We start from the raw sequence: 27,463 nt of genomic DNA, 5'->3' as shown, positions 1-27,463 counted from the left end.
CCCGCTCTACCGGGAGGAACCGAGCGGCATCAAGTGTTCAGGCAGTCCCAGGGCAGCCCCAGCGGCCCTCAGCGCGGTCCCGGTGTGTCAGCCGCATCGCAAGATGGCGGCGGCCACGGCTCCGGGGCCCAGGGCGGCGGGAGGGGAGGGGGGCGGCGCGGCAGCCTCCGCGCTCTCCATGGAGCGGATCCAGTCCCTCACAGACCTGGCGGAGCTGGAGGCCGCCTACAGCCGGCTGTGCGAGGAGGAGGTGGGGGGCGGGCGAGTCCGTGAGGCGGCCGGGCCTTCGGTGGGGCGGGGATGGGCGGCAGCGCGGAGGGAGGCGGCAGCCGGGGGGGGGTGGTGGCCGCTCTGCCCCCCTCAGCCCCCCTGGTGTGGTGGCAGGGAGCGCGGGTTCCTCGCAGAGACGTGAGGGCTGTGGTAGAGTTTCTGGTGGGGAGCGGAGCTGAAGGAGGCGGAGAAGGGGAGGGTTCGGTTCGGTATCGGGAAGAACTTCCTTACCGGTCGGGCAGAGGAATGGGGTGATCCGGCAGGTGCTGGGATCACCATCCTTGGAGGTGTTCCCACACCACGGAGGGGTGGCACTTCAGGGGATGCTCCAGTGGGCTCGGTGGTTTTTTTTTTCTGGGTCGATGGGTTTTTTTTCTGGGTTGGATTTGGCGGTGCTGCTAGAGACCTTCTTCAGCCAGAACAATTCCGTGGTTCCCTTTCAGCAAGTGGTGCAGGAAGAGCTGGATGCCCTCCTGGAGCAGCAAAGCACTCTAGAGAACAAGATGGTTGTGCTGCATCGCATGGGGTCAGTGATGTCCAACCCTCTTCTTGCTGCTCCCTCACCCTGTCTGGTGCCCCCCCTGCCTGCCTCACGATGGCAACACTCATTTCAGTGTTGTGAGGGAAGCAAACTCATTTTTGGAAAATGCCAAACTTTAAATCAGTTTTTGGGGAGCAGTCATTGGATCCTCATCCCCCTGCAGCACCAACAGAGGGAACTGTTCCACCCTCCCAGTGACCAACTCATTTGGCCTATTCTGAGCCCTTCTTGCCTCAAATCTTGGCTGGTTTCAGCACCAGTGCTGGGCTCAGGTGCTGCCTGGAATGAAGGAAGAGCAACCAGTGCTGCCAGGAGCATTTGGGTTGGGGGGAAGAAGCTTCCTGCTGTTCCAGACCATCCCACTCCTTGATTATTTGCACCTCATACTCAGTTTGCTTGTGTTCCCAGCCCTAATCTGCAGCTGATTGAGGGGGATGCCCAGCAGCTGGCAGGGATGATCACCTTCACCTGTAACCTGGCTGAGAATGTCAGCAGCAAAGTCAGACAGCTGGACCTGGCCAAGGTAACTGCACCCAGGGGCCTTTGTCACTTCTGAACCATTTTCTGTCATAGAATCACAGGATTTCTCAGGTTGGAAAAGACCTTTGGGATTATTGACTCCAACCATCATCCCTGCTCTAGAAAGTTTTCCCCTAAACCACATCTGAACAACCCTCAAACACACCCAGGGATGGTGATTCCAGTGTCTGACCCCTCTTTCTGTGAAAAATTTCTTCCCTGATGTGCAGTCTAAACCTCCCCTGCTGCAGCTTGAAGCCCATCCCTCTTGTCCTTGTTGCTGATTACCTGAGAGGAGACCAGCACCAACCTCTCTGCACCATCCTTTCAGTTAGAGTGATGTGAGGTCTCCCCTCAGCCTCTTTTTCCTCAAACTGAAGACTCCCAGCTCCTTCAATTGTTCCTCAGAAAATTTATTCACCAAAATTTGCTGCCCTCCTCTGCACTCTCTGCAGCCCCTTGCTCTCTCTCTTCTACTCAGGTGCCCAAAACTCGCAGAATCCCCAGCAGTGCTGAGTGCAGGGGCACAGTCACCTCCCTCTGACACAAGCCAGGATGCCACAGACTTTCTGAGCCATCTGGGCACCCTCTGGTTCATCTTCAGGTCTTTTTCTGCCTCCAGCTTCCCAGCCACACTTCCCCAGGCACTGGGGTTGGGGTGGCCTAAGGGCAGGATCCCCTAAACCATATCCCCCACACCACATCTGAACAACCCTCAAACACACCCAGGGATGGTGATTCCAGTGTCTGACCCCTCTTTCTGTGAAAAATTTCTTTCCTGATGTGCAGTCTAAACCTCCCCTGCTGCAGCTTGAAGCCCATCCCTCTTGTCCTTGTTGCTGATTACCTGAGAGAGGAGACCAGCACCAACCTCTCTGCACCATCCTTCCAGTTAGAGTGATGAGGTCTCCCCTCAGCCTCTTTTTCCTCAAACTGGAGACTCCCAGCTCCTTCAATTGTTCCTCAGAAAATTTATTCACCAAAATTTGCTGCCCTCCTCTGCACTCTCTGCAGCCCCTTGCTCTCTCTCTTCTACTCAGGTGCCCAAAACTCACAGAATCCCCAGCAGTGCTGAGTGCAGGGGCACAGTCACCTCCCTCTGACACAAGCCAGGATGCCACAGACTTTTTGAGCCACCTGGGCACCCTCTGGTTCATCTTCAGGTCTTTTTCTGCCTCCAGCTTCCCAGCCACACTTCCCCAGGCACTGGGGTTGTGGTGGCCTAAGGGCAGGATCCAGAAGTGCTCCCAGCACAGCAGAAAAATGTGGTTTTTTTTTTTTTTGATGGGCTGGAAACAGCTCTGAGCATTTTCTGGTGTTGTTTAAGTGTTTTGCTGGGCTCCTGCAGGCTGCAGGAGTAAAATAAGACAGAGGTTTTCTCACCTAGTGTCAGGGTTTAACACTGGCCCAGCGATTAAACCAAGTGACAGATGCTCTCTATTAATCTCTCTCTCCTCCTTGATAAGAAAGAAGAGAGAATAAGGGAGAGAGACTTATGGGTTGGAGGCTAAACCAATCAACTTTAATGAAACAATAATGCTATATATATATATATATATATACACAAATATACAGGAGAATGAATATCAGATTCCTTCCCCCTTTTCCCCCAACAATTCTCACGCAAACCAAGGCTGCAGGGCAGCCCTGGGGAAGTCCAGGCTGGACACACAGGAGGCAGGAACACAGGCAGGCAAACAGACTGGAGGTGTAGGCTGGCACGGATCAGGACCACAGGCAGATGAATGGATGGGATCCTTCCAAGATGCTGGGTGAAGGCAGGCAGGCAGGGCAGCAGGCAGGGCAGCAGGTAGGGCAGCAGGCAGGGCAGCAGGCAGGGCAGAAGGCAGGGCAGCAGGCAGGGCAGAAGGCAGGGCAGAAGGCAGGGCAGAAGGCAGGGCAGAAGGCAGGGCAGAGGGCAGGGCAGCGGGCAGGGCAGCAGGCAGGGCAGAGGGCAGGGCAGCAGGCAGGGCAGAAGGCAGGGCAGAGGGCAGGGCAGCGGGCAGGGCAGAAGGCAGGGCAGAAGGCAGGGCAGAAGGCAGGGCAGAAGGCAGGGCAGAAGGCAGGGCAGAGGGCAGGGCAGAGGGCAGGGCAGCGGGCAGGGCAGAAGGCAGGGCAGAAGGCAGGGCAGAAGGCAGGGCAGAAGGCAGGGCAGAAGGCAGGGCAGAGGGCAGGGCAGCAGGCAGGGCAGAGGGCAGGGCAGCGGGCAGGGCAGAAGGCAGGGCAGAAGGCAGGGCAGAGGGCAGGGCAGCGGGCAGGGCAGAAGGCAGGGCAGAAGGCAGGGCAGAAGGCAGGGCAGAAGGCAGGGCAGAAGGCAGGGCAGAAGGCAGGGCAGAAGGCAGGGCAGCGGGCAGGGCAGAGGGCAGGGCAGAGGGCAGGGCAGCGGGCAGGGCAGAAGGCAGGGCAGAAGGCAGGGCAGAAGGCAGGGCAGAAGGCAGGGCAGAAGGCAGGGCAGAGGGCAGGGCAGAGGGCAGGGCAGCGGGCAGGGCAGAAGGCAGGGCAGAAGGCAGGGCAGAAGGCAGGGCAGAAGGCAGGGCAGCAGGCAGGGCAGAAGGCAGGGCAGAAGGCAGGGCAGAAGGCAGGGCAGCAGGCAGGGCAGAAGGCAGGGCAGAAGGCAGGGCAGAAGGCAGGGCAGAAGGCAGGGCAGCAGGCAGGGCAGAAGGCAGGGCAGAAGGCAGGGCAGAGGGCAGGGCAGAAGGCAGGGCAGAAGGCAGGGCAGAAGGCAGGGCAGAAGGCAGGGCAGCAGGCAGCCAGCCAGGGAGGCAACCAGGCAGGGCAGCAAGCAGGGCCACAAGCAGCCAGCCAGGGAGGCAGCCAGGAGCTTCTGCTGGTCTTTTATAGTGTTACAGGTGAGACCAATTAGCTGTTAAGGGGGGTGGTACCCAGCACTTCTGCTGATGATCTCAGCTGAGGCCAATCAGCTGGTAAGGGTGTGGCTTGGTCCTCGTGATCCCCCAGCTCCATACCCAGGATGATGCACATGGGATGGAATACTCCATTTGAGAAACTTGCTGTCAACCTCAGCAAGTTCAACCATCTACAAGAAACTCAGAAAAATCACCTTTATCCTGGCCCAAACCAGGACACCTAGCAGCTGGTGCTCCAGCATCCTCCTCTGCCCATGCAGCTCCTGGTGAAATACCAGACAATGACAGGATGTGAGGGCTTGGAAGGCACCTCTAGAGATCATCAGGTCCAGCCCCCCTGCCAAGGAAGGATTATCTAGGGCAGGCCATTAAAATTCAGGCTCCCTCCTGAAATATTTCCAGCTGCAGGCTGGAAACCACAGCCCTGGGCAAGAGAGCTGAAGATTTACATGGAAGCCATGGCTGAGGGGCCCTTCTGCAGGACCTGCACCCAGAAATGACTGCACTGAGGCAAAGCCACCCTGCAGAGCAGGAGTAAAGGGGGCAGTAAGCACAACTATTTAGTTTAAGGTTTCAAAATGAACCCCAAAACCTGGGAACATGGCTGTAGCAACAGCTGTAGTTGGTCTGACCTCTTTGCTCATGAGGTGCAGGGGCACACAGGAAGCTGAGGTGAATTTGTAAGCACTTTTTTTGGTTTTTTTTTTTTGGTTTGTAAGCACTTTTGTCACCATTATCACACGAGAGTGGCCAGGAGCCCAGGCTGTCACCTCCTTTGTGCAGAAAAAGGCTGAGAGGTGCCAAGTCCCAGCACAGGAAAGGAAACCAAGCAGGGTGTGGATGTGTCCCTTTTTTTTTGATTTCAGCTCAGTCTCTTGCAAGCAGCTGCACTGCTGAAATTAACAGCAAGTTTCTCAGGCAGTGGCTGCTCCTGGGACTGATAACTCCATGGTTATAGTTACAGCCAGAGCCTGGTGTGCAGAGCCAGGGACACTGCTCAGCTTAAAAGTTAAGCACAAAGGCTTAACTATATGGTCTGGCTAAAATAACTTTGATTTTAATTAAATTCTCTGGTCTCTTTCTCTTCCTTCAAGCAGAGCATGGGCTCTGCAGGCAGGCTGAGCACTGACAGGTGAATGCTGTTCACCTTCTGGAGTGATCTTTTTAAACACTTTGGGCTTTCTGCTCATGCAGTTTTTTATTGTGTGGGGAGTTATCACTTTCTTCCTTCTTTTTTTTCCCCTCCCACGCTGTCTTCTCCTCACAGTTCTCTTCCCCTGCAGCAGGAAGCCTTACTGCTTGCTTTTCTTGCAGAACAGACTCTACCAGGCCATCCAGAGAGCTGATGACATCCTCGACCTCAAGTTCTGCATGGATGGAGTTCAGACAGCCCTGCACAGTGAGGATTATGAGCAGGCAGCAGCTCACATCCATCGTTACCTCTCCCTGGACAAGTCAGTGATTGAGCTCAGCAGGCAGGGCAAGGAAGGTGAGTGCAGGGTGGCAGGAGAAGCTGCCAAGTCCCCTTTCTTTGCAGCACATGACTTGCAGTTTGGCAGGGTTTAACCCTGCCCTGGCAGTTAAACCAAATGCCAGATGCCCTCTGTTAATCCCCTTCCCCTCCCTGATAAAGAAAGGAGAGAGAATAAGGGAGAGAGACTGATGGGTTGGAAACCAAACTGCACAACTCTAATGGAACAGTAATGATAAATAGGAAAAATTACTAAATCTATACAAATATAGAGGGAAATTGATCCCAGGTTCCTCCCCCCTCTCCCCCAATAACTCTCACATCCCCACTGAGGCTGCAGGGCAGCCCTGGGAAAGTCCAGGCTGGAATCCTGGGGTCAGCAGGAGTTGGGAGCTGGAGGCAGGAACACACAGATCCAGGCTGGGATGGATCAGGAGCACAGGCAGAGGAACAGACAGAATCCTCCCAGGATGCTGAAGGGAACAGGGAGAGGGGAAGAAGGGGAAGCAGGAAGGGGTTTGACCCTTGTGATGCCTCAACTTTATCCTGAGGATGAGGTGTATGGGATGGAATCCTCTGTTTGGTCAGTTCTGGCATCTCTCTTGTCTGTTCCTCCCCAAAGGAGGCTGCAGGTGGGGCCTCTTTCTTCCTTCTGGAGGGCAAAATGTTCCTCAGAGCTGAGCAGTGTCCCTGGCTCTGCACACCAGGCTCTGGCTGGAACTATAACCATGGAGTTATCAGTCCCAGGAGCAGCCACTGCCTGAGAAACTTGCTGTTAATTTCAGCAGTGCAGCTGCTTACAAGAGACTGAGCTGAAAGCAAAAGTCCAAGACAGAAAATGTTGCGGGGAGCCTTCTCTCGGGGACACGGCTCTTCTCCGGAGCTCTCTTGCTGTCCCTCTCCTCAGGCATCTTCATCTCTTGTCTCTGCTGAACTGATTCTGCTCCTGGGAGCCTGCCTTTTATTTTGCCCTTCAGCCCCACCCATTTCCGGCTGGGGCAGGCCCTAATTAGTGGGCACACCTGGGCTTAAGCTCCCAGTTCATTATGGGCGACACCTGAGGACCTGTGGTTCTTTCTACATTTCCCCCCTTTTTGTTGTTTGTTGAAAAAATAAACTTCATTTTTTCAATAGGCCTTTTCAAACATTTCATTATTTTTCATTATTTTTCAACATTTACGATAATTTACAATTCATTTAAACATTTCATTCAAACATTTCATTATTTTTTTTAAATATTTCATTTCACAATAATTTATAAACATTTCATTATTTTCATTATTTTTCAATAAATATTTTTTTTTTTTTTGCCTTTTCAATTTTTCGTGGGTTTTTTTTTTGTTTTTTTTTTTTCCTCTTTGCCTTTATGGAGGGAAAATTCAGGCTCTTACCGGCTTTTTTGCGCCGCTTCGGCCTTTGTTATCAGCAGGAGATGAGGTCTCAGAACACCAGCTCAGCTTTCGCTGGTACTCACCACCTCGGGATGCCTGGCCATGCAGAGGCTTCTCCGAGCATTCAGCGCACCAGTCTTATCGCGTGTCCCTAGGGCCCCGTTTCAGGACCGCATCGCGTGTCCCTGGGGGCTCCGTTTCAGGACCGCATCGCGTGTCCCTGGGGGCTCCGTTTCAGGACCGCATCGCGTGTCCCTGGGGGCTCCGTTTCAGGACCGCGTCGCGTGTCCCTGGGGCTCCGTTTCAGGACCGCGTCGCGTGTCCCTAAGGCTCCGTTTCAGGACCGCGTCGCGTGTCCCTGGGGGCTCCGTTTCAGGACCGCGTCGCATGTCCCTAGGGCTCCGTTTCAGGACCGCGTCGCGTGTCCCTGAGAGACTCCGTTTCAGGACCGCGTCGCGTGTCCCTGGGGGCTCCGTTTCAGGACCGCACTGTCGCGTGTCCCTGGGAGGCTCCGTTTCAGGACCGCGTCGCGTGTCCCTAGGGCCCCGTTTCAGGACCGCGTCGCGTGTCCCTAGGGCTCCGTTTCAGGACCGCGTCGCGTGTCCCTGGGAGGCTCCGTTTCAGGACCACACTGTCGCGTGTCCCTGGGAGGCTCCGTTTCAGGACCGCACTGTCGCGTGTCCCTGGGAGGCTCCGTTTCAGGACCGCGTCGCGTGTCCCTGGGAGGCTCCGTTTCAGGACCACATCGCGTGTCCCTGGGGGCTCCGTTTCAGGACCGCATCGCGTGTCCCTGGGAGGCTCCGTTTCAGGACCGCACTGTCGCGTGTCCCTGGGAGGCTCCGTTTCAGGACCGCACTGTCGCGTGTCCCTGGGAGGCTCCGTTTCAGGACCGCGTCGCGTGTCCCTGGGAGGCTCCGTTTCAGGACCGCGTCGCGTGTCCCTGGGAGGCTCCGTTTCAGGACCGCGTCGCGTGTCCCTGGGAGGCTCCGTTTCAGGACCGCGTCGCGTGTCCCTGGGAGGCTCCGTTTCAGGACCGCACTGTCGCGTGTCCCTGGGAGGCTCCGTTTCAGGACCGCGTCGCATGTCCCTGGGGGCTCCGTTTCAGGACCGCATCGCGTGTCCCTGAGAGGCTCCGTTTCAGGACCGCACTGTCGCATGTCCCTGGGAGGCTCCGTTTCAGGACCGCACTGTCGTGTGTCCCTGGGAGGCTCCGTTTCAGGACCGCGTCGCGTGTCCCTGGGGGCTCCGTTTCAGGACCGCGTCACGTGTCCCTAGGGCTCTGTTTCAGGACCGCGTCGCGTGTCCCTAGGGCTCCGTTTCAGGACCGCGTCGCGTGTCCCTGGGAGACTCCGTTTCAGGACCGCACTGTCGCGTGTCCCTGGGAGGCTCCGTTTCAGGACCGCACTGTCGTGTGTCCCTGGGAGGCTCCGTTTCAGGACCGCACTGTCGCGTGTCCCTGGGAGGCTCCGTTTCAGGACCGCACTGTCGCGTGTCCCTGGGGGCTCCGTTTCAGGACCGCACTGTCGCGTGTCCCTGGGAGACTCCGTTTCAGGACCGCGTCGCGTGTCCCTGGGGGCTCCGTTTCAGGACCGCACTGTCGCGTGTCCCTGGGGGCTCCGTTTCAGGACCGCGTCACGTGTCCCTAGGGCTCCGTTTCAGGACCGCACTGTCGCGTGTCCCTGGGGGCTCCGTTTCAGGACCGCATCGCGTGTCCCTGGGGGCTCCGTTTCAGGACCGCGTCGCGTGTCCCTGGGAGGCTCCGTTTCAGGACCGCATCGCGTGTCCCTGGGGGCTCCGTTTCAGGACCGCACTGTCGCGTGTCCCTGGGAGACTCCGTTTCAGGACCGCACTGACTTGATGCGCACTCAGAGCTCCGCTTCAGCTTCAGCATTCCTCGGGTTTGAGTTCCGCGCGCCAACTCACTGCGCCTTTCGAGCCTCATTCTTCTCTCCTGCCTGGCTCGCCATTCTGGGCTGTTGTCTTGCCGTGCTGGGCTTCTATTCCGAGCTCTTCACGCCGCCTACAGCATTTAAGCCTGGCCTTGTGGAGCTTTTCTTGTGGTTGCGTTTTTGGAGCTCTTTATAGAGCGTCCCGCACCACCGTAATAGCTCCATCAGACGTGGTTGCGTATTTTGAAGCTCTTTATATCGCCTTCCACATTTAAGCCAGGCTTTGTAGAGCTTCCCACAACCAACGTGGTCGTGTAGAGCTTCTTTTTTTTTTTTTTTACCTCAGCGTTTACGGCTTGCTATTGTTGCCCGCATTCTCCACCAGATGTTGCGGCGAGCCTTCTTTCGGAGACTCGGCTCTTCTTCAGGAGCTCTTTCTTCGTCCCTCTCCTCAGGCGTCTTCCCTTCTGTCTGCTTCTGCTTCTTCTTCCTCTTCTGGGACCATGCCTTTTATCTCGCCCTTCAGCCCTGCCCATTTCCGGCTGGGGCAGGCCCTAATTAGTGGGCACACCTGGGCTTAAGCTCCCAGTTCATTATTGGCAACACCTGAGGACTTGTGGTTCTCTTCTACATGAATAAGGGAGAGAGACTGATGGGTTGGAAACTGAACTGCACAGCTTTAATGGGACAGGAATGAGAAATAGGAAAAATTACTAAATCTGTACAAATATACAGGGAGATTGATCCCAGGTTCCCCCCCCCTCTCCCCCAATAACTCTCACATCCCCACTGAGGCTGCAGGGCAGCCCTGGGAAAGTCCAGGCTGGAATCCTGGGGTCAGCAGCAGTTGGGAGCTGGAGGCAGGAACACACAGATCCAGGCTGGAATGGATCAGGAGCACAGGCAGAGGAACAGACAGAATCCTCCCAGGATGCTGAAGGGAACAGGGAGAGGGGAAGAAGGGGAAGCAGGAAGGGGTTTGACCCTCCTGATGCCTCAACTTTATCCTGAGGATGAGGTGTATGGGATGGAATCCTCTGCTTGGTCAGTTCTGGCATCTCTCTTGTCTGTTCCTCCCCAAAGGAGGCTGCAGGTGGGGCCTCTTTCTTCCTTCTGGAGGGCAAAATGTTCCTCAGAGCTGAGCAGTGTCCCTGGCTCTGCACACCAGGCTCTGGCTGTAACTATAACCATGGAGTTATCAGTCCCAGGAGCAGCCACTGCCTGAGAAACTTGCTGTTAATTTCAGCAGTGCAGCTGCTTACAAGAGACTGAGCTGAAAGCAAAAGTCCAAGACAGAAAATCCCCTTTATCCTGGCCCAGACCAGGCCACAGTTCCATGACAGCCTCACCCCCATCACCAGAGCAGGAGCCCTCATGGTGTGTTATGGGGTAACATTGAGGTGACCACTTTTGAAGTGTTTTTAGGTTTGAATTATTGTTAATTGCAAGGAGAGCTCCTGGCACACAGCTCTAGCAGGGTGCTGACGAGGTGAAGGAGAAAATGGAGAAAAATTCAGGCCAAATGAAGTGAGGGGGAAGGGTCTGCCAAGGAGAAATGTTGCAGCCTGACAGGAGGCACCTGGCCCAAACCAGGACACAGTGGTACAGTGCTGCCAAGCAGAGCATCTGGAAATGAAAGACTAAATTGCCTGATGCCTGAAATAAAAGCCCTGGGTTGTGTGTTCACATCCTCTCTGCAAGTCCAGCACCTTGTGGTGTGGACATCACACACACAGACTGACCTCTGTTCCTGCAGGGGAATTCCAGTGCATCTTCTACCTTCTCACTTCAGGGCTGCAGGCTGCACAGGGTGAAAAAAAGGAGCTCTTGATCTGTTGCTAAGACTGTGCTGTCCCTTTTTCCCTTTCTTCTCTGACCTTTTGACCAGGGGGCATCATCGATGCCAACTTGAAGCTCCTACAAGAAGCAGAGCAGTGCCTGAAGACACTTGTCACAGAGAAATTTGACACAGCAACCAAGCAGGGGGACCTGCCCCAGGTGGAACGTTTCTTCAAGATTTTTCCTCTGCTGGGCTTACACGAGGAGGGGCTGAGCAGGTTCTCAGAGTACCTCTGCAAGCAGGTAAGTCATTCTCTGAGGCATCCTGTGACCTGCCTGGCTCTCCCAGGGGAAAGCAAAACTCAATCTCTGTCACCAGACACTGTGGAAAGAGACCTTGGCTCTGGTTTATTGTCTCAGAAACCAGCACTGGCCTTTATCCCTCTCTCTCCCTGCATTTTGCTTCCCTGGGATGGGCTTTCTGGTGTCTGAAGAACTTGGCTGGCTGCTCCTCCTGTGTTTTGTACTTTGTGCTTGCTTAAAGCTCATACAAAGGAGCCTGGAAAGAGAAACAAGTTTCTGCCTCTCCTTGATGTTTGAGTTTTCCACAGGAGAGGGGAGGATCCCTGTTCAGAGGAGAAGGAGCAACTCTTGCAGTGGGAATCATAGAATCCCAGACTGGTTTGGGTTGGAAGGGACCTTAAAGCTCATCCAGTCCCAACCCCCTGCATGGGCAGGGACACCTCCCACCAGCCCAGGTGGCTCCAAGCCCCATCCAACCTGGACTTGGACACTGCCAGGGATGGGGCAGCCACAAGTTCCTTGGAAAACCTGTTCCAGTGTCTCACCACCCTCAGATTAAAGAATTTCTTCCTAAAGTCCAACCTCAATCTCCCCTCTTCAAGTTTTAACCCATTTTCCTTGTCCTCTCACTCCATGCCCTGCTACGAAGTCCCTCCCCAGCTTTCTTCCAGGCCCAAAACATGAGCAAGAAGGCCAGCAAAGGCCCAGGGGACAGAGGGCCACCCCGTGGGGCTGAGAAATATCTTTGGGTGCCACCAGTGACTGGTGCTGTCATTGTGCAGGTGGCCAACAAAGCAGAGGAGAACCTGCAGCTGGCAATGGGGACAGACATGAGTGACCGTAGAGCTGCTGTCATCTTTGCAGACACCCTGACACTCCTCTTTGAAGGTGATCTTTTCCTTCTCTGCTGATGGATTGAAAATAATCAGTGATGAGATCCATTTAATTTACTCAAATGCTTTCAATTCATATTCAAAATGCCTCCTTGTCCTTGGAGCTGTGGGAGTGTCACCCTAGAGGGGCAAAAATGCAACTGAGGTAGATTGTCCCAGCCAGGAGAGGGAATTACAATAAGGTTGTGCAGGCACAAAGTGGATTTCCAGAGGGTTTGTTGGCTTCCCATGGGAATGAGGCTCTTCTCTGCCTCCTCAAAACATGAGCTGTTCCCTGAAGCTCCAGACAAACAAATGGGATCTCTTCAGCCCAAGCAGCTGTTGGTGCCTCCAGGCCTGACTCTTCAAGGAGGACCATGGGAGCTTGGAAGCTGAGAGGAAGGGGAGAGAAGGGAACATGAATGCTTTGTGGGACTCTTGCCAAAGGCAGTAATTGAGATCCCATGATGCTTAACAGCCTCCTCTGCTGCCAACCTGCTCTCCCAGCCTGGCATCTTCAGTGCTATTGAAGGTCCTTGGAGCTGCTGAGGCTTTCTTGGCAGCAGCAGCAGAGGAGGGGGAGCACTGCTAACTCAGAGGAGGGAGTTTGTGGGCACAAAGCAATCTTGGAAAGATATGTCCTGGGAGAGGAATTTTTTCTTCAGGGAGAGCCCTGCCTTGCTCTCTTGGGCAGGAACTTTGCCTGGGCTCATTTTCCTAGTGCTGGTCTTGTGTAACCTGGAAGCTGAGCCTGGATTTGGGTGGCAGTTATGTCCCCAGCCAGGTTTAGTTCATGCAGCTTTCTCCTCTGGAAGCTTTGGATCTTGTGTCTGGCTGGGCAGGAGGGCAGGTGACACCCCTGGAGTGGCAGGAGCTCCCTTCAGGAAGAGGAGTGGCTTCTGCTCCAGGAAATGTGCACAGCAGAGAGGATGGGAGGTGTTCTCTGCAGAGAGCAGAAGCCATGGAAGGAGGGGTGGTGATGACAGCCCTCCAGTGAGTCCCTGGAGAGTGGCTGGGCAGTCTGAAGTGTTTATCCAGGGAATGAACAACTCCTTGCTAGGGCCTGTTCCCTGGATGGATGGGAACTCCTGTCTGAGCCTCTCTCTCTCTCTTGGGCTTCCCCTCTCCCTGCAGGGATTGCTCGTGTTGTGGAGACCCACCAGCCCATTGTGGAGACCTTCTATGGGCCAGGGAGGCTTTACACCCTCATCAAGCACCTGCAGGTGGAGTGTGACAGGCAGGTGGAGAAAGTGGTGGACAGGTTCATCAAGGAGAGGGATTATCACAGGCAGGTAAGAGGGGGCTGAGGCTGCAGGACACCTTCCTGCTTCTGTTTGATCATAGAATCCCAAACTGGTTTGGGTTGGAAGGGACCTTCAAGATCATCCAGTTCCAACCCTCCTGTTGTGGGGTTAACACACCCAGTAAGCACTGATCCTGCCCTCACAAGTCTCAGATTCTGTAAAGGTTACAAAGACAGGGAAATTGATCCCAGGTTCCTTTTCCTTTCCCCCAATAACTCTCACATCCCCACTGAGGCTGCAGGGCAGCCCTGGGAAAGTCCAGGCTGGAATCCTGGGGTCAGCAGGAGTTGGGAGCTGGAGGCAGGAACACACAGATCCAGGCTGGAATGGATCAGGAGCACAGGCAGAGGAACAGACAGAATCCTCCCAGGATGCTGAAGGGAACAGGGAGAGGGGAAGAAGGGGAAGCAGGAAGGGGTTTGACCCTTGTGATGCCTCAACTTTATCCTGAGGATGAGGTGTATGGGATGGAATCCTCTGTTTGGTCAGTTCTGGCATCTCTCTTGTCTGTTCCTCCCCAAAGGAGGCTGCAGATGGGGCCTCTTTCTTCCTTCTGGAGGGCAAAATGTTCCTCAGAGCTGAGCAGTGTCCCTGGCTCTGCACACCAGGCTCTGGCTGTAACTATAACCATGGAGTTATCAGTCCCAGGAGCAGCCCCTGCCTGAGAAACTTGCTGTTAATTTCAGCAGTGCAGCTGCTTACAAGAGACTGAGCTGAAAGCAAAATTACAGGACAGAAAATCCCCTTTATCTTGGTCCAGACCAGGACAGCAGGGACACCTCCCACCAGCCCTGGTTGCTCCAAGCCCTGTCCAGCTTAGCCTTGAACACTTTCAGGGGTGGGGCAGCCACAGCTTCCATGGGCAACCTGGGCCAGTGTCTTGCCACCCTCAGAGGGACAATTTCTTCCTAGAAATGTCTAACATAAATTTCCCCTCTTCCAGTTTAAAGCCACTCCCCCTTATCACCCACAGTTTCAGGGCTCCTCTGACTATCCCATGGTCATGGACCCTGCAGTTCCCAACCCTTCCTTGGAGGAGAAGGAGGTGAACTGATACAGATCCCTTCTCTGGCATTGCCTCCTGCAAAGCATTCCTGTCAGCCCCTGATGAGCAAGCACCTTCTTAGCCTACAGCATGAGAAGCAGCTGTTAAGTCCAAGGCATCAGCAAAGACTTGGATGACTCCCTTTGGTTTTTTTTTGTGCTTGCAGTTCCAGCAAGTCCAGAATAGCATGATGAGAAGTTCTTCTGCAGAGAAGATTGAACCAAGGTACAAACAGAAACTCTTTTTCCTCTCTAACCTTCCACTTTTCATCTCTTATTAATGCTGCTTAGCATTTAGATAACTCTCCTGGTCTTCCAGAGGCTTTGCAACTACTAAAGCATAAAATCCAATTGTTAGGTGCCCTTCACTGCCCTTTTACAGAGGCAGCTTCTCTGGTGGAGCTTTATTTTGCTTACTCAGCACTTTTAAGCCTTGGTCCTGCAGATTGCTGGAGGTCACTGCCCATGAAGGCTCTGAGGCTCTAAGTGCCTGTGCCCACTGCCTTCTGATGCTCACAGCTCAGTCCTCAGCCCATGATGTGGGCAAATAATTTGTGAGAGAACTGGATTAAATCTTTGGGTCCTTTTTCATCTGTGGTGCTGCTGCAGAGCCTCTGGAACATCAGGTTCTTCCTAATGAACCAAAGTTCTTTCCCATCTCCCTCCTTTTCTTTTGATCTTAAGTATTTGTGTAGCCCTCAAGTAAAGGTGAAAGCACACCCAGCCCTTCTGGCTGCTGAACATGCTTGGAAAGAAAATTTGGGTTTCTCAAGCAAGGTCTAAGGAGATCCACTCATGAATAACTCTGCATGAGTCCCAGGTTTTGTGAGCTTCTGCTTTTTCATCCATAAAATACAGATGATCATCCCCTGTCCCACATTGTGTGTTGTGAGGCTCTGAGCAGGATTTGCAAAGTTCTTTTGTGCAGGTTGATGGACAAGCTGCTTGTGGCAGTTTTTTTTGTTTCTTTTGCAGTCATCTCTGATCTGAACACTGTGTTCTCCATCAGCACATGGGCTTTTTTTGGCCTCATGTTTCCTGAGCTGTTGAGCTTGAACAGATTCTCCATCATTTTCAGAGAAACACATAAGTGTGTGCACAAGAGCACACACCTGGGAAGGACAAAGGCCAAGCACTTCTAACACAAAGAGCTGCCAAACATCTCCAGTCCAACCCCCCACTCAAACCAGGGCTAATTCCAAAGTTAGATCAGGTTGCTTGGACTGTTGCAACCCTTACTGCTGGGATTTTAGTGGAGTCATAGAATCATGGAATGGGCTGGGTTGGAAGGGACCTCAGAGCTCATCAAGTCCAACCCTTGCTCCACTCCCCCCGTGGTTCCCAGCCCATGGCACTGAGTGCCACATCCAGGCTCTTTTGAAATATCTCCAGGGATGGAGAATCCACCCCTTCCCTGGGCAGCCCATTCCAATGGCTGAGCACCCTCTCCAGAAAGAAATTCTTTCTAATGTCCAACCTAAACCTCCCCTGGCACAACTTGAGACCTCTTGTGCCCTCTTGTCTTGCTGAGAGTTGCCTGGGAAAAGAGCCCAACCCCCCCCTGGCTCCAACCTCCTTTCAGGGAGTTGGAGAGAGTGATGAGGTCTCCCCTGAGCCTCCTCTTCTCCAGCCTCAACACCCCCAGCTCCCTCAGCCCTTCCTCACAGGACTTGTGCTGGATCCCTTCCCAGCCTCCTTGCTCTTCTCTGGACCTGCTCCAGCACCTCAAGCTCCTTCCTGAGCTGAGGGGCCCAGAACTGGACACAGGACTCAAGCTGTGGCCTCCCCAGGGCTGAGCACAGGGGCAGAATCCCTTCCCTGGACCTGCTGGCCACGCTGTTCCTGAGCCAGCCCAGGATGCCATTGGCCTTCTTGGCCACCTGGGCACACTGCTGCCTCCTCTTCAGCTTCCTGGCAATCCAGACTCCCAGCTCCCTTTCTGCCACTCTGTGCCCAGCCTGGAGCTCCCCATGGGGTTGTTGTGGCCAAAGTGCAGGACCTGGCACTTGGAATGTTGAACCTCATCCCCTTGGGATCAGCCCAACTCTCCAGTCTGTCCAGGTCCCTCTGCAGAGCCCTCCTGCCTTCCAGCTGATCCACACTCCCCCCAGCTTAGTGTCCTGAGGAACAAAGCAGCTTCTCTGCAAAGATTTTTTTTGGAGGCTGCTTTGGTTGCCTTCCAGGCATATCCCAGTTATTCTGCTGAGCTTTGCCACTCAGTGGCACGACTGGAAAGGGGGCAGGATGGATCCTACAGTAAAAGCAGAGAGCTGAGCTGAATTCAGTTAATGCCTCTCCTTTTTTTTAGTCTCACTGTGTTGGTTTTTGCTGTGTCCCTCCCAGGGAACTTGACCCAATTTTGACAGAGGTCACCCTGATGAACGCCCGCAGCGAGCTCTACTTGAGGTTCATCAGGAGAAGAGTGACTGCTGATTTTGAGGTGGGAGACTCCATGGCCTCAGAAGAGGTAAAGCAAGGTAATATCACCTGGAAAATCAATATTTGCAGGCTCTCTGCTCCTTGTTGCTAACACAGGATATGCCCTGGGGGCACTGGGTGGAGGAGGATTGTGTAGCCTGGCCTCCCCAAACCTGTTTGCAGCACTGGTTGTTCCCTTTAACAGGGAAATCAAGGTTAGTGATGACTGCAGAGAACAATAAATGAGGTTTCTAAAGGTGGGGAAGGCCCTTTGGTCACTGGAGGCACAGATCCTAAAGCTGGAGGCCACAGGAAAAACAGGCTCAGGGTTTTGGTACTCAAAGGAGCTCTGGGAATCTCTTCTGTCACCTGCCAAATCACCTCCTGTGATTTATTCCATCCAGGTCAGGCTTTGCAGGATGATGTCTGTTAGGTGTCCAGGCAAAAGGCAGTGAGGGGATGAGGTGGAACCAGTTTTCTGGCACTTGGTCCCTGCTGATGCTTCTCTTTTGTGTTCTGTAGAGCACCAAAAATACCTGGACAAGCTCCTCAACAACTGCCTGCTGAGCTGCACCATGCAGGAGCTCATTGGCTACTACATCACCATGGAGGAATACTTCATGAGGGAGACTGTCAACAAGGTGAGGCTCAGATTGTGCTTCCAAGAGAGCCTGACAGTGGTTGAGACCTCTGCTTGTGCTCCACAGCCCTCTGCTTGTGCTCCAAAGCCCTCTGCTTGTGCTCCACAGCCCTCTGCTTGTGCTCCAAAGCCCTCTGCTTGTGCTCCAAAGCCCTCTGCTTGTGCTCCACAGCCCTCTGCTTGTGCTCCAAAGCCCTCTTGCTTGTGCTCCACAGCCCTCTGCTTGTGCTCCAAAGCCCTCTGCTTGTGCTCCAAAGCCCTCTGCTTGTGCTCCAAAGCCCTCTGCTTGTGCTCCACAGCCCTCTGCTTGTGCTCCAAAGCCCTCTGCTTGTGCTCCACAGCCCTCTGCTTGTGCTCCAAAGCCCTCTGCTTGTGCTCCACAGCCCTCTGCTTGTGCTCCAAAGCCCTCTGCTTGTGCTCCACAGCCCTCTGCTTGTGCTCCACAGCCCTCTGCTTGTGCTCCAAAGCCCTCTGCTTGTGCTCCACAGCCCTCTGCTTGTGCTCCACAGCCCTCTGCTGAGCATCCCTAGGGAGGGAGATGAGGAGGTGGCAGCTCTGCAGCTGTTGGGAAAGTCTTTTTTTCTCCTTTTGGCTTTGAAAAGAGAGGTTTTTTTTCCCTGAAGTTTGACTCCAGACATCCCCCTAAGTATCTCCTAGACCTAAATTTCCCAGGTCTGTGAGCTCCTAGTCAGCTCTGACTGGCAGCTGGATCTCACAGCACTTCTCTGAGGGCTGAGCTTGCTGAGCTAAGGGCACTAAGACCTCTTTCTCTGCAGGCTGTTGCCATGGACAGCTGTGAGAAGGGCCAGCTCACCTCCAGCATGGTGGATGATGTGTTTTATATTGTGAAAAAGTGCATTGGGCGTGCTCTGTCCAGCTCCAGCATAGACTGTCTGTGTGCCATGATCAACCACTCCACCACTGAGCTGGAGTCTGACTTCAGGTAAGGAAAATAAACCAGGATCCTTATCACTTCCCTCCACCTCTATGCCCTGTGAACTCTCTGCTCTCAGACCCTGTGTTCTCTGCCCTCAAGCCCCTGGTGTGTCATCTGTCTGGAAGATTCCTGTGGGAAACACCATCAGTGTGGAGTGGGAAGCTGGAACTGGGTGTGTTTTTCTCCCAGTGGTGGTCACCTACAGGAAAACCAAACATAAAAGAGAAAAAGCAGCTTCATCCTCCCAAATCCCTGGGAGAAAAGAGTCACCATGGAGTGCTGGAGTGCTGCCCTGCTTGGTGGGACTTGGAGTCACCCCCTGCCATTCCCTGGTTGGTTGTGAGATTGCTGAGTGACTTGAAGGTGGGGTGAGCCTGCAGAACAACTTGTGCTGCTCCTCTTTTTCATCCCAGCCTGGGACTGAAGGCAGCAGAGAGCTGCAGGCAGGATTTTGGGGAAAGCTCAGAAACCAGGTGGTTTTATTTTCAGCCTTTTGTCCTTTAGATGCTTCCAGGAAATAACTGTCAGCTCTCCTTTGTCCCTGTAACCTTCTCCAGGTCACAGCCAGGGTGCTGTCCTTTCCCATGGAGCACAACTCTGCCTTGCAGCATTTGCTTTAAGCCCTGTTGTGTTGTGTTTGCCCCCCAGGGAGGTTCTCTACAACAAACTGAAGCAGGGCTTTCCAGCCACCACCTTCCAGGACTTCCAGAGAGGGGTGACCAGTGCCGTGAACATCATGCACAGCAGCCTCCAGCAGGGCAAGTTTGATACCAAAGGCATTGAAAGCACTGATGAGGCCAAGCAGTCCTTTCTGGTGGGTTTAGTGGCTGTTCCAGTGTAGAATGAGTTGGGGTGAAGGGGAAAGAGCTCCTAGGAGGAGGATTGGTGCCACTCTCACTTGTTTAGAGAACCTGAAAACCTGGTCAGGTGTGGGGGTGGCTTGGCTCTGGATGTCTGGGAGGTGCTTCTGTCTCACCTCATGTTTGTAGGGCTTCCACATCAGGCCTGTCCAAATATGATCCTGTGACTGCCTCTGGGACTGCTACAGTGAAGATTCCCTCCTAAGCCTGTGTTCCTTGAGGTGTCCTTGTGCCTGTGCACAAAGGGTTGGACTTGGTGATCTCTGAGGTCCCTTCCAACCCAGCCAATTCTAGGATTCTATGAAAGGTGGTGGAGCAGTGTTTCATCCATGCCTTCCTCTAGATGAGGAAATTCCCTGGCCCAAGTTCAGGGCTCCTTCACTTTTGCTTGTCAGCTCAGGGAGTTTCCATTACAGCAGGGTTGCTCTGCTTGGCCTGCAAGGTCCTCCTGTTGCCTTCTCCTAACAGCAGCACAGCAACTCTCCACGTGCTTGAGCAGGCCAGATCATGTCAGTGAGCATCAGGGAGCCCTTAGAGACCACTTAAAGGGCTGTCACTCCTGTCTTCTGCATCACAACTCATCCTACCCCAAGGAGGGATGCTGCAGAGACCTGCACTGTGGAAAAAAAATCTCCCTGGGAGAAAAAGTCCCAGTGTTGCCTTCTCTCCTTGTACAGTGCAAGTGCTGAGGAGCAGGAAGGAGGGATTGAACCTCACTGGATTCTTAGTTACAGGTTTCTGCATTTCTTGAAGCAAAGTCCTTGAAATTCAGTTCTCCCATTGGAGTTCCTCCATCACCTGTCAGCTTGCCTCATTTCCCTCTCTGCAGAAACCCTGGACTTCTACTGCTGGCATTTAGTTCAGCTTCAGAAGGTAGAGAACAGTCTGAGGGGAGAGAACAGCTACTCACCTGGTAGGAGGGGTGACAGTTCCTCCTGCCTGGACACAAATGCCATCCTGCCTCCCCTGCTTCACTGGACAAGGTGTATAAACCCCTCCTGTGCTGTTGTTCTTCATTATATTGTCACAGGAAGCTGGGGGTACACCCTGCTTTCCAGCAGTCACCCACAAGTGGGGTTTTCCCCCAATATTGGGGACAGAAGGATGAGGAAAAGGTGTGGAGTTCCCTGAGTCAGACTTCATGCTAGCTGCAGGTTCAGCACATCTGCTCTGTTACTGTGGTGCAGCTCTGTGAATCTGCAGTGCTGTGGTCACCCAGTGGCATCTCTGTTCCCTGAAGCATCTGCATTTCAGTGGGAGCTCTGGGAAGAAATAACAGGACTTGGGGCTGAGCTGCTGTGAAGTTCCAATGAATCCTACTTGGGCTTGTTTTGTTTTTTATTTCCAGGTGACCTTAAACAACGTGGAAGTCTGCAGTGAAAACATTATGACCCTAAAGAAGACTTTGGAGGTTTGCTCTGGGTTCTTTACTGGTTTTTTCTTACTCAAGATTTCTAATATCCTTTCTTGGGGGGGAGGGAGGGTTGTTTAAATAAATGATCTGGACTTTGCTGTGCCCAAAATCCAGAGGACTTTCCCCTCCAGCCTTAGGAAAGCAATTCTGAGCTGGCTGATACCTCAGCAGCAGCTGGAAATACTTAGGTGTTCCTCCATGCTGGGAGGCAATGGAATAACCAGTTCACCCCTGCATCCTGGACACTTTGTGGTTCTCTGGGGCAGCTCCCAGCTCCCAGTCTTTTGTTTTCCACTTCCAGCTGCCTCTGGCTTTAGAGGGGCAAGAGCTTGGTGCCTATCCCAGCCCTCAAGCACAGTGGGGGGCAGCCAGAGCTCAGCAATACAAAGGGGTAGAAGCTGTCCAGGTCATTATTTTGCTCATGGATCTCTTCCCTGCAGAGTGACTGCAGCAAACTGCTCAGCCAAGGCTTTGGAGGGGAGCAAGCTCAGGCCAAGATTGACAGCTGCCTCTCTGACATGGCTGCTGTCTCCAACAAATTCCGTGACCTGCTGCAGGTGAGTGGCTTCCTGAGTCCCTGCTGAGTCCTCCCAGCACCAGCTGGCCAGTGTCTTTAGGGAGAGCTCAGGCAGGAATCATGTCAACCCAAAGCCTGGGCCATGGCTGAGTCCAGTAGGGCTGCAGGAGGGAGTAAATCAGCTTGGAAGCACGGGAAGAGGTTCATGGAAAGCACTGGAAGCAGCTGCAGAGGCAGGAGAAATGTTGCTCCGTTTGTCCTCACTCAGCACAGGGTCAGAGTAGGTTCAGTGATTTCAGGAGAAGAAATATTAATTATTCTTTCTCTCTCCTCTGTTCTCCCTCCATGGCACAGCACTTTCTCAAGCTGTCCAGACCTTGCTAGGTAACTCTGAAGATGGGCTATTAGTGGAGAAGAGCTGATCTTCTCTCCAGTTCCTCCTCCTTTCCCCAAATGGAAAGACTCATTGCCAGGAAGCTGAAGAGGAGCCAGCAGTGTGCCCAGGTGGCCAAGAAGGCCAATGGCATCCTGGGCTGGCTCAGGAACAGCGTGGCCAGCAGGTCCAGGGAAGGGATTCTGCCCCTGTGCTCAGCCCTGGGGAGGCCACAGCTTGAGTCCTGTGTCCAGTTCTGGGCCCCTCAGCTCAGGAAGGAGATTGAGGTTCTGGAGCAGGTCCAAAGGAGGGCAACCAGGCTGGTGAAGGGACTCGAGCACAGATCCTATGAGGAGAGGCTGAGGAAACTGGGGCTGTTCAGCCTGGAGAAGAGGAGGCTCAGGGGAGACCTCATCACTCTCTGCAACTCCCTGAAAGGAGGTTGGAGCCAGGGGGGGGTTGGGCTCTTTTCCCAGGCAACTCTCAGCAAGACAAGAGGGCACAAGAGGTCTCAAGTTGTGCCAGGGGAGGTTTAGGTTGGACATTAGAAAGAATTTCTTGATGGAGAGGGTGCTCAGCCATTGGAATGGGCTGCCCAGGGAAGGGGTGGATTCTCCATCCCTGGAGATATTTCAAAAGAGCCTGGATGTGGCACTCAGTGCCATGGGCTGGGAACCACAGGGGGAGTGGATCAAGGGTTGGACTTGATGAGCTCTGAGCTCCCTTCCAACCCAGCCCATTCTAGGATTCTATGACTCCCTGACATGAGGCTGAAGGCTCTCTGGCTGCCCTAAAACCTCCCAGTGGTCTCTGGCAAGGAGAGGAGCAGGAGGGAGATACCTCCTGGGAAAGAAAGCAAGCAAAAGAGAATCTTTTTAACCAGGTTTGCCACGAGATTTTTTAATTCACAGGCTGAGGGCAGATCATTTCTTTGTTTGGCTTTGCTATTTGCTGCAGCCAGATGCATATACCAGACTGGCATTGCCAGTGGCCCCTCCTGGGGCTTGTGGTCACATCAAGTAGCTCATCAGGAAGGAATAAAACTCCAGTTCAGTGCTAGTGCAGAATTAACACTGGCTGTGAAGCAATCAAGAGGTTGAGCAGCAAGATCCTGCACTGTCTGAGTCACGTGCACATTAAAATTCCCTTGGAAAAGGGCACTTGCCTTTAAGGCCTGCTCAGAAATGCCAATTGAAGTTTAACACATTCATCACATGCCCAGCAGTGTCAGTACCTGAGCAGTTTCATGCTGGGTGAGCTTTCCTGACACCTTGCTGAGCCAGAGGGGGGGGTGCTTGGCAGGAGAGGGGCTTTCACAGAGCTCTGGAGCACTGAAGCAGATAGAAAAGGCTTTGCTGAGAAGCTGCTGCTCAGGGGAGATGGTGTGTGCTGGAGTCATGATTAATTCAGGGAACTAACAGTGGTTACAGCTTTTATTCTCCTTTTAGCTTCTCCTACTGAGCTAAACTGCACTGGAGGTGGGAGGCAGGAGCTGAGTCCACAGTGTCCTGCTGGCTGCTGGTTGTGTGTTTTCCTCCCCTGCTGGGGTCTCCTGCCAGGAGACCTTTGTAGGGGAAGCACAAGACCTTCAGAGCAGGCTGCAAGCCAGCACAACAGCAGCTTCTGGGATAATGTCACAGAATTATAAAATGTTAAGGGTTGAAAGGGACCTCTGGAGATCACCTAGTCCAGCCCCCTGCCAGGAGAGGTTCACCTAGAGCAGGTTGTACAGGGTGGCATCCAGCTGGGTTTTGAATGTCTCTAGAGATGGAGATTCCACCACCCCTCTGGGCAGCCTTTCCCACTGCTCTGCCACCCTCAGAGTGCTGAACTTCCACCTCAGGCTAAAATGGAACTTCTGTGTTCAGGTTTTTGTGTCTCTTACCTCTTGTCCTGTCACTGGGCACTGTTGCAGGGAGCCTTCTCTCGGGGACACGGCTCTTCTCCGGAGCTCTCTTGTCATCCCTCTCCTCAGGCATCTTCATCTCTCGTTCCCTTCTGCTCCTGGGACCATGCCTTTTATTTTGCCCTTCAGCCCCGCCCATTTCCGGCTGGGGCAGGCCCTAATTAGTGGGCACAGCTGGGCCTAAGCTCCCAGTTCATTATCGCCAGACACCTGAGGACTTGTGGTTCTTTCTACAGGGCACCACTGAAAAAAGACTTGCCCCATCCTCCTGGGGCAAGATCCACCCTTTAAGGTGGATCCAAATCCTTTAAGGATTTGTAAGTGTTGCTAAGATCCCTCTCAGTCTTCTCCAGACTAAAAAGACCCAAGTTCCTCAGCCTTTCCTCAGAAGAGACAGGTCCTAGTCCCCTAATCATCCTTGTAGCCCTTTGCTATGCCCTCTCCAGCAGCTCCCTGTCCTTGAGCCAGGGAACCCAGAACTGGACACTGCTCCAGATGTGGCCCCCCTCTTCCTTTTGTCATGGTGCCCTTAGAGCCCTCCAGCTCTGGAGGAGTGTGGGATGTGGGACTCTGGGGTTCAGTCTGTGGTTTGGATTCCCCAGCTTGCAGTGAGGATGAGGCAGCATCAGGACAGCCCAGCTGGAATGGTTGTATGTGGTTGGACATGAGCTGTGCTCAGACCTGTCCTTTTCTTGTCCCCTTCAGGAAGGTCTCAACGAGCTGAACAGCACAGCCATCAAACCCCAGGTGAAGCCCTGGATCAACCTCTTCCTCTCTGTCTCCCACAACATCGAGGAGGTAAGGCCCAGAGCTCCCCAGCATGGGTTTAGACAGCAACTGGGCAGTGAGAGATGCTCTGTTATTCCCCACTGCCCTCCCAGGGGAAGATGAAGAAGGGAATGAGGGAGAGAGACCTCAAGGTTGGAAGTAAAAAAAAACCTTTCTTTGTTTCTGGGTATGTTTAAGGAAGTAGCAGTAGGAAATTACAAATGTGAATACAAATAGGTAAAGATGGAGCTCACCCTCCTCAGGTGCTAAATACTTCCCAACCAGAAAAGTCCCACACTGGATTGGACAGCAGATGGAGGTGCCCAAGTCCAGGGTCTTGGTGACAATTTGCAACAGTCTTGGAGCAACCAAGTTGGTCCCAAGAAGGCAACCTGTCCTGTGAATGATGTGCTCTGGTGAGGAACCCAGGAGCAGCAGGGCAGGAGGCCTTAACCCAGCCAGCACACCAGCCAGAGACCCCAGAGGGCTCTCTTGGGAGTCATTTTATACTGGGTACCATGGAGAGGAGCACTGTGGTTGGTTCATTTGGGTCTCCTGGCCCATCCTCTCCCCCCAGAGGCTCAGCTGCTCCCCATTCTCACTGTCACATCCACAGCCTGGCAGTGCTGGTGGTGTCCCAGGCAGGGTTTTTTCTGCCCTGGTCCTCTCAAACCAGGCCACTCAGCACTTCAAGCCCTGCTTCTGCATTCTCCATCCTCTGCTCAGCTGAGCAACCACTGCCTCATTCCCTCCATTCCTCTGCTGTTGCCTTGGCACAGACCAACAGTAAAATAACCAGAGCTTGTTTTGCATCACAGCTTGGGAAGGGGCATTTGGCTGGAGAGGAGTTTGAGAAAACAGCAGGAATGCAGTGCTGCTCCAGGAGAAACCTCCCCTTCCTCTGGGCCCTTTGCTGCTCTTGGCACAGGCCACATCAGTGACCCCTTTTTTTTTTTTTGTCTTTTGCTGCCAGGAGGAGTTCAGTGACTATGAAGCAAATGACCCCTGGGTCCAGCAGTTCATTGTCAATCTGGAGCAGCAGATGGCAGAGTTTAAGGTGAGAGAGAGGGATGTGGCAGCCTGCCAGACCTCCCTGGGACACCTCCCACTCTTCCTCTGCCCCAGGGAGCAGCAGAGATGTCCTCCAGTGCCTTGCAGAGCCATCATCCCCATCTCCTGCAATTTTCCAAGCAGGCCCAGCATACCTGGATGGCCTTGGCTTTTGAGTCACTGAGCATCCAAGTGGTGGCTCTTCATTTGAAAGCACTCCCAGGCTTGGGTTTTGTGGACCTGTTGATCCTGAGAAGAATGACATTGGTTTCTGCTTCCAGGCTGGGCTGTCTCCTGTGATTTATGACACCCTCACTGGGCTCATGACCAGTCTGATAGCCATTGAACTGGAGAAAGTGCTGCTCAAATCCAGCTTCAGCAGGGTGAGCAAAACACCTTCCTCTAACCCTGCAGAGTCCCTGGCTGGGCTGCAGCTCTCATCACCCACCAAGGGATGAGGCAGGGCAGGGCTAAATGTTCCTCTTAGGGAAGCTCTGCCACTGCTGGTGGCCAGCACAGGGAGCCCTTGTGTCAGCATAGGTGTGGAGGTGCATTTTGTGATGGGGCTGGGAGGAGCTGGCATCACAGAACCATTCTGCTTGGAAAAGGCCTTCCAGTTCATGGAGTCCAGCCCTTAACTCAACCCTACCACCTCCAGTGCCAAACCATGTCCCTCAGCACCATGTGTACATGTCTTTTAAACACTTCCAGGGATGGTGATTCAACCACATTACTACTTTTAAAGTAGATCTAAATGTAAGGTAGTCTACTAGATGGTTTAACTGCTCAGAGACCTTCTCCTCCTGTGATGTCTTCTCATTTTGTGTTTGGCTTGGAGAGTTAACAGAGCTTTCTTGGTCCCTGCAGCTTGGTGGCCTGCAGTTTGACAAGGAGCTGAGGTCTCTCATAGCTTATCTCACCACAGTAACCACCTGGACCATCCGTGACAAGTTTGCCCGACTTTCCCAGATGGCCACCATCCTCAATCTGGAAAGGGTGAGCTTTTACTGGGAGCCCCAGATGGATTCTACATGGGTTTGGTGAAGTTATCCCACCTACAGGGGATAGGCAAGCCCCAAATGTTGCCTGCAGGCATTAGTGGCAGGGGATCATAGAATGTGAGGGGTTTAAAGGGACCTCTAGGGATCACCCAGTCCAACCCCCCTGCCCCAGCAGGGTCACCCAGGGCAGGACACACAGAACACATCCAGGAGGGGTTGGAAAGGCTCCAGAGAAGGAGACTCCACAACCTCTCTGGGCAGCCTGGGCCAGGGCTCCCTCACCCTCCAGAAGTTTCTCCTCATGTTGAGCTGGAACTTCCTATGCTCCAGTTTAAACCCATGATTCCTTGTCCACTGAAAAGAGATTTGGCCTCATGCTCTGGTGGTCACCTAAAGGAGTGTCTGTCCTTGGGAGAACAAGATTCCAGGTGGCTTATCCAATGAGGCCTCCACCTGAGGACAATATCCATTTAGTTAGGGCAGCTATTTTGAGACAGTTCTTCTTTTTGGGAGGCTACAACCCCTCAGATATTTACAGACATTGACAAGATCCCTTCTCAGCCTTCTTTTCCCAAGGCTCTCAGTCTTTCTCCCTAGGAGAGAAGCTCAGGTCCCTCCATCACCCTCGTAGCTCCGGGAATTCCCCGGAGGGAATACCATGACCACAGCTGGAGACTGATCTCCCAGCCTTGTGCTGAGTAGTGTCGAGCTGCTCTCTCCTCTTTTCTCCAGGTGACTGAGATCCTGGATTACTGGGGCCCCAACTCTGGCCCCCTCACCTGGCGCCTGACTCCAGCCGAGGTCCGGCAGGTCCTGGCTCTCCGCATCGATTTCCGCAGCGAGGACATCAAGCGGCTCCGCCTGTAGCTGCCCAGGTGTTGGAGGTGACAGCAGGAGGGCTGTAACCCCCAGAGCCTGGTGCTGGCTGTTCCGTGGGCTGTGGTGATAGCTGCCCTTCAGCTCCTGCTCCAACGGGATTTCCTGGGTGTAGGAAGAAGGATCCCTGCCCTTTAGAGGGAGCCTGAATGAGGCAGTGGAGGAGCTGGCAGGCTGTGAGCAGTGTGACACAAGCACAAGGGACAAAGGTGGTGTAGCTCCTCCCTCCCTGCATCCTGCTGGGTGATCCAGGAAACCCAGGAGCTGTGTGCTGGGGTTAAAGGGTGGGTCTACACGGAGCCGTAGCCATGAACCTTCTGTGCCACCAGTTTAAGGCTCCAGCTGTTGGGATCCTGCACATCCTGAGCCCTGGGATGTGGGGCTGCTGCCTGGCTGCACCCTGTACACTGTGTATACTCTGTAAATAAACCTGACCTGGCTGAGCTTGGCTGC

The 27,463-nt window shown here is 53.8% G+C and overlaps 1 protein-coding gene across 2 annotated transcripts; it reads left to right on the top strand.

The window, feature by feature from the left end:
* The first annotated feature begins 85 nt into the window (after positions 1-85).
* COG4 (component of oligomeric golgi complex 4) lies at positions 86-27,453 on the top strand. Of its 2 annotated transcripts, none has more exons than XM_071757090.1 (19): positions 86-250; positions 714-796; positions 1,220-1,334; positions 5,517-5,686; positions 10,837-11,030; positions 11,813-11,918; positions 13,037-13,194; positions 14,418-14,476; positions 16,594-16,727; positions 17,191-17,309; positions 18,085-18,251; positions 18,894-19,059; positions 20,454-20,516; positions 20,960-21,076; positions 24,021-24,113; positions 25,057-25,140; positions 25,415-25,516; positions 26,001-26,129; positions 26,867-27,453. In XM_071757090.1, the coding sequence occupies exons 3-19, from the start codon at positions 1,297-1,299 to the stop codon at positions 26,999-27,001; spliced, it is 2,034 nt and encodes a 677-aa protein (XP_071613191.1). In that variant the 5' UTR covers positions 86-250; positions 714-796; positions 1,220-1,296; the 3' UTR covers positions 27,002-27,453. The 2 variants fall into 2 exon arrangements, with proteins under 2 accessions (XP_071613191.1, XP_071613192.1); XM_071757091.1 differs by having other exon boundaries at positions 99-250; positions 5,512-5,686.
* The last annotated feature ends 10 nt before the right edge of the window (positions 27,454-27,463 follow it).

The sequence above is a fragment of the Heliangelus exortis genome, chromosome 13, assembly GCF_036169615.1.
Source record: "Heliangelus exortis chromosome 13, bHelExo1.hap1, whole genome shotgun sequence".
Taxonomy (NCBI): Eukaryota; Metazoa; Chordata; class Aves; order Apodiformes; family Trochilidae; genus Heliangelus; species Heliangelus exortis.
The sequence above is the reverse complement of the archived record's forward strand: the minus strand, read 5'-3'. Positions and strand labels throughout refer to the sequence as shown.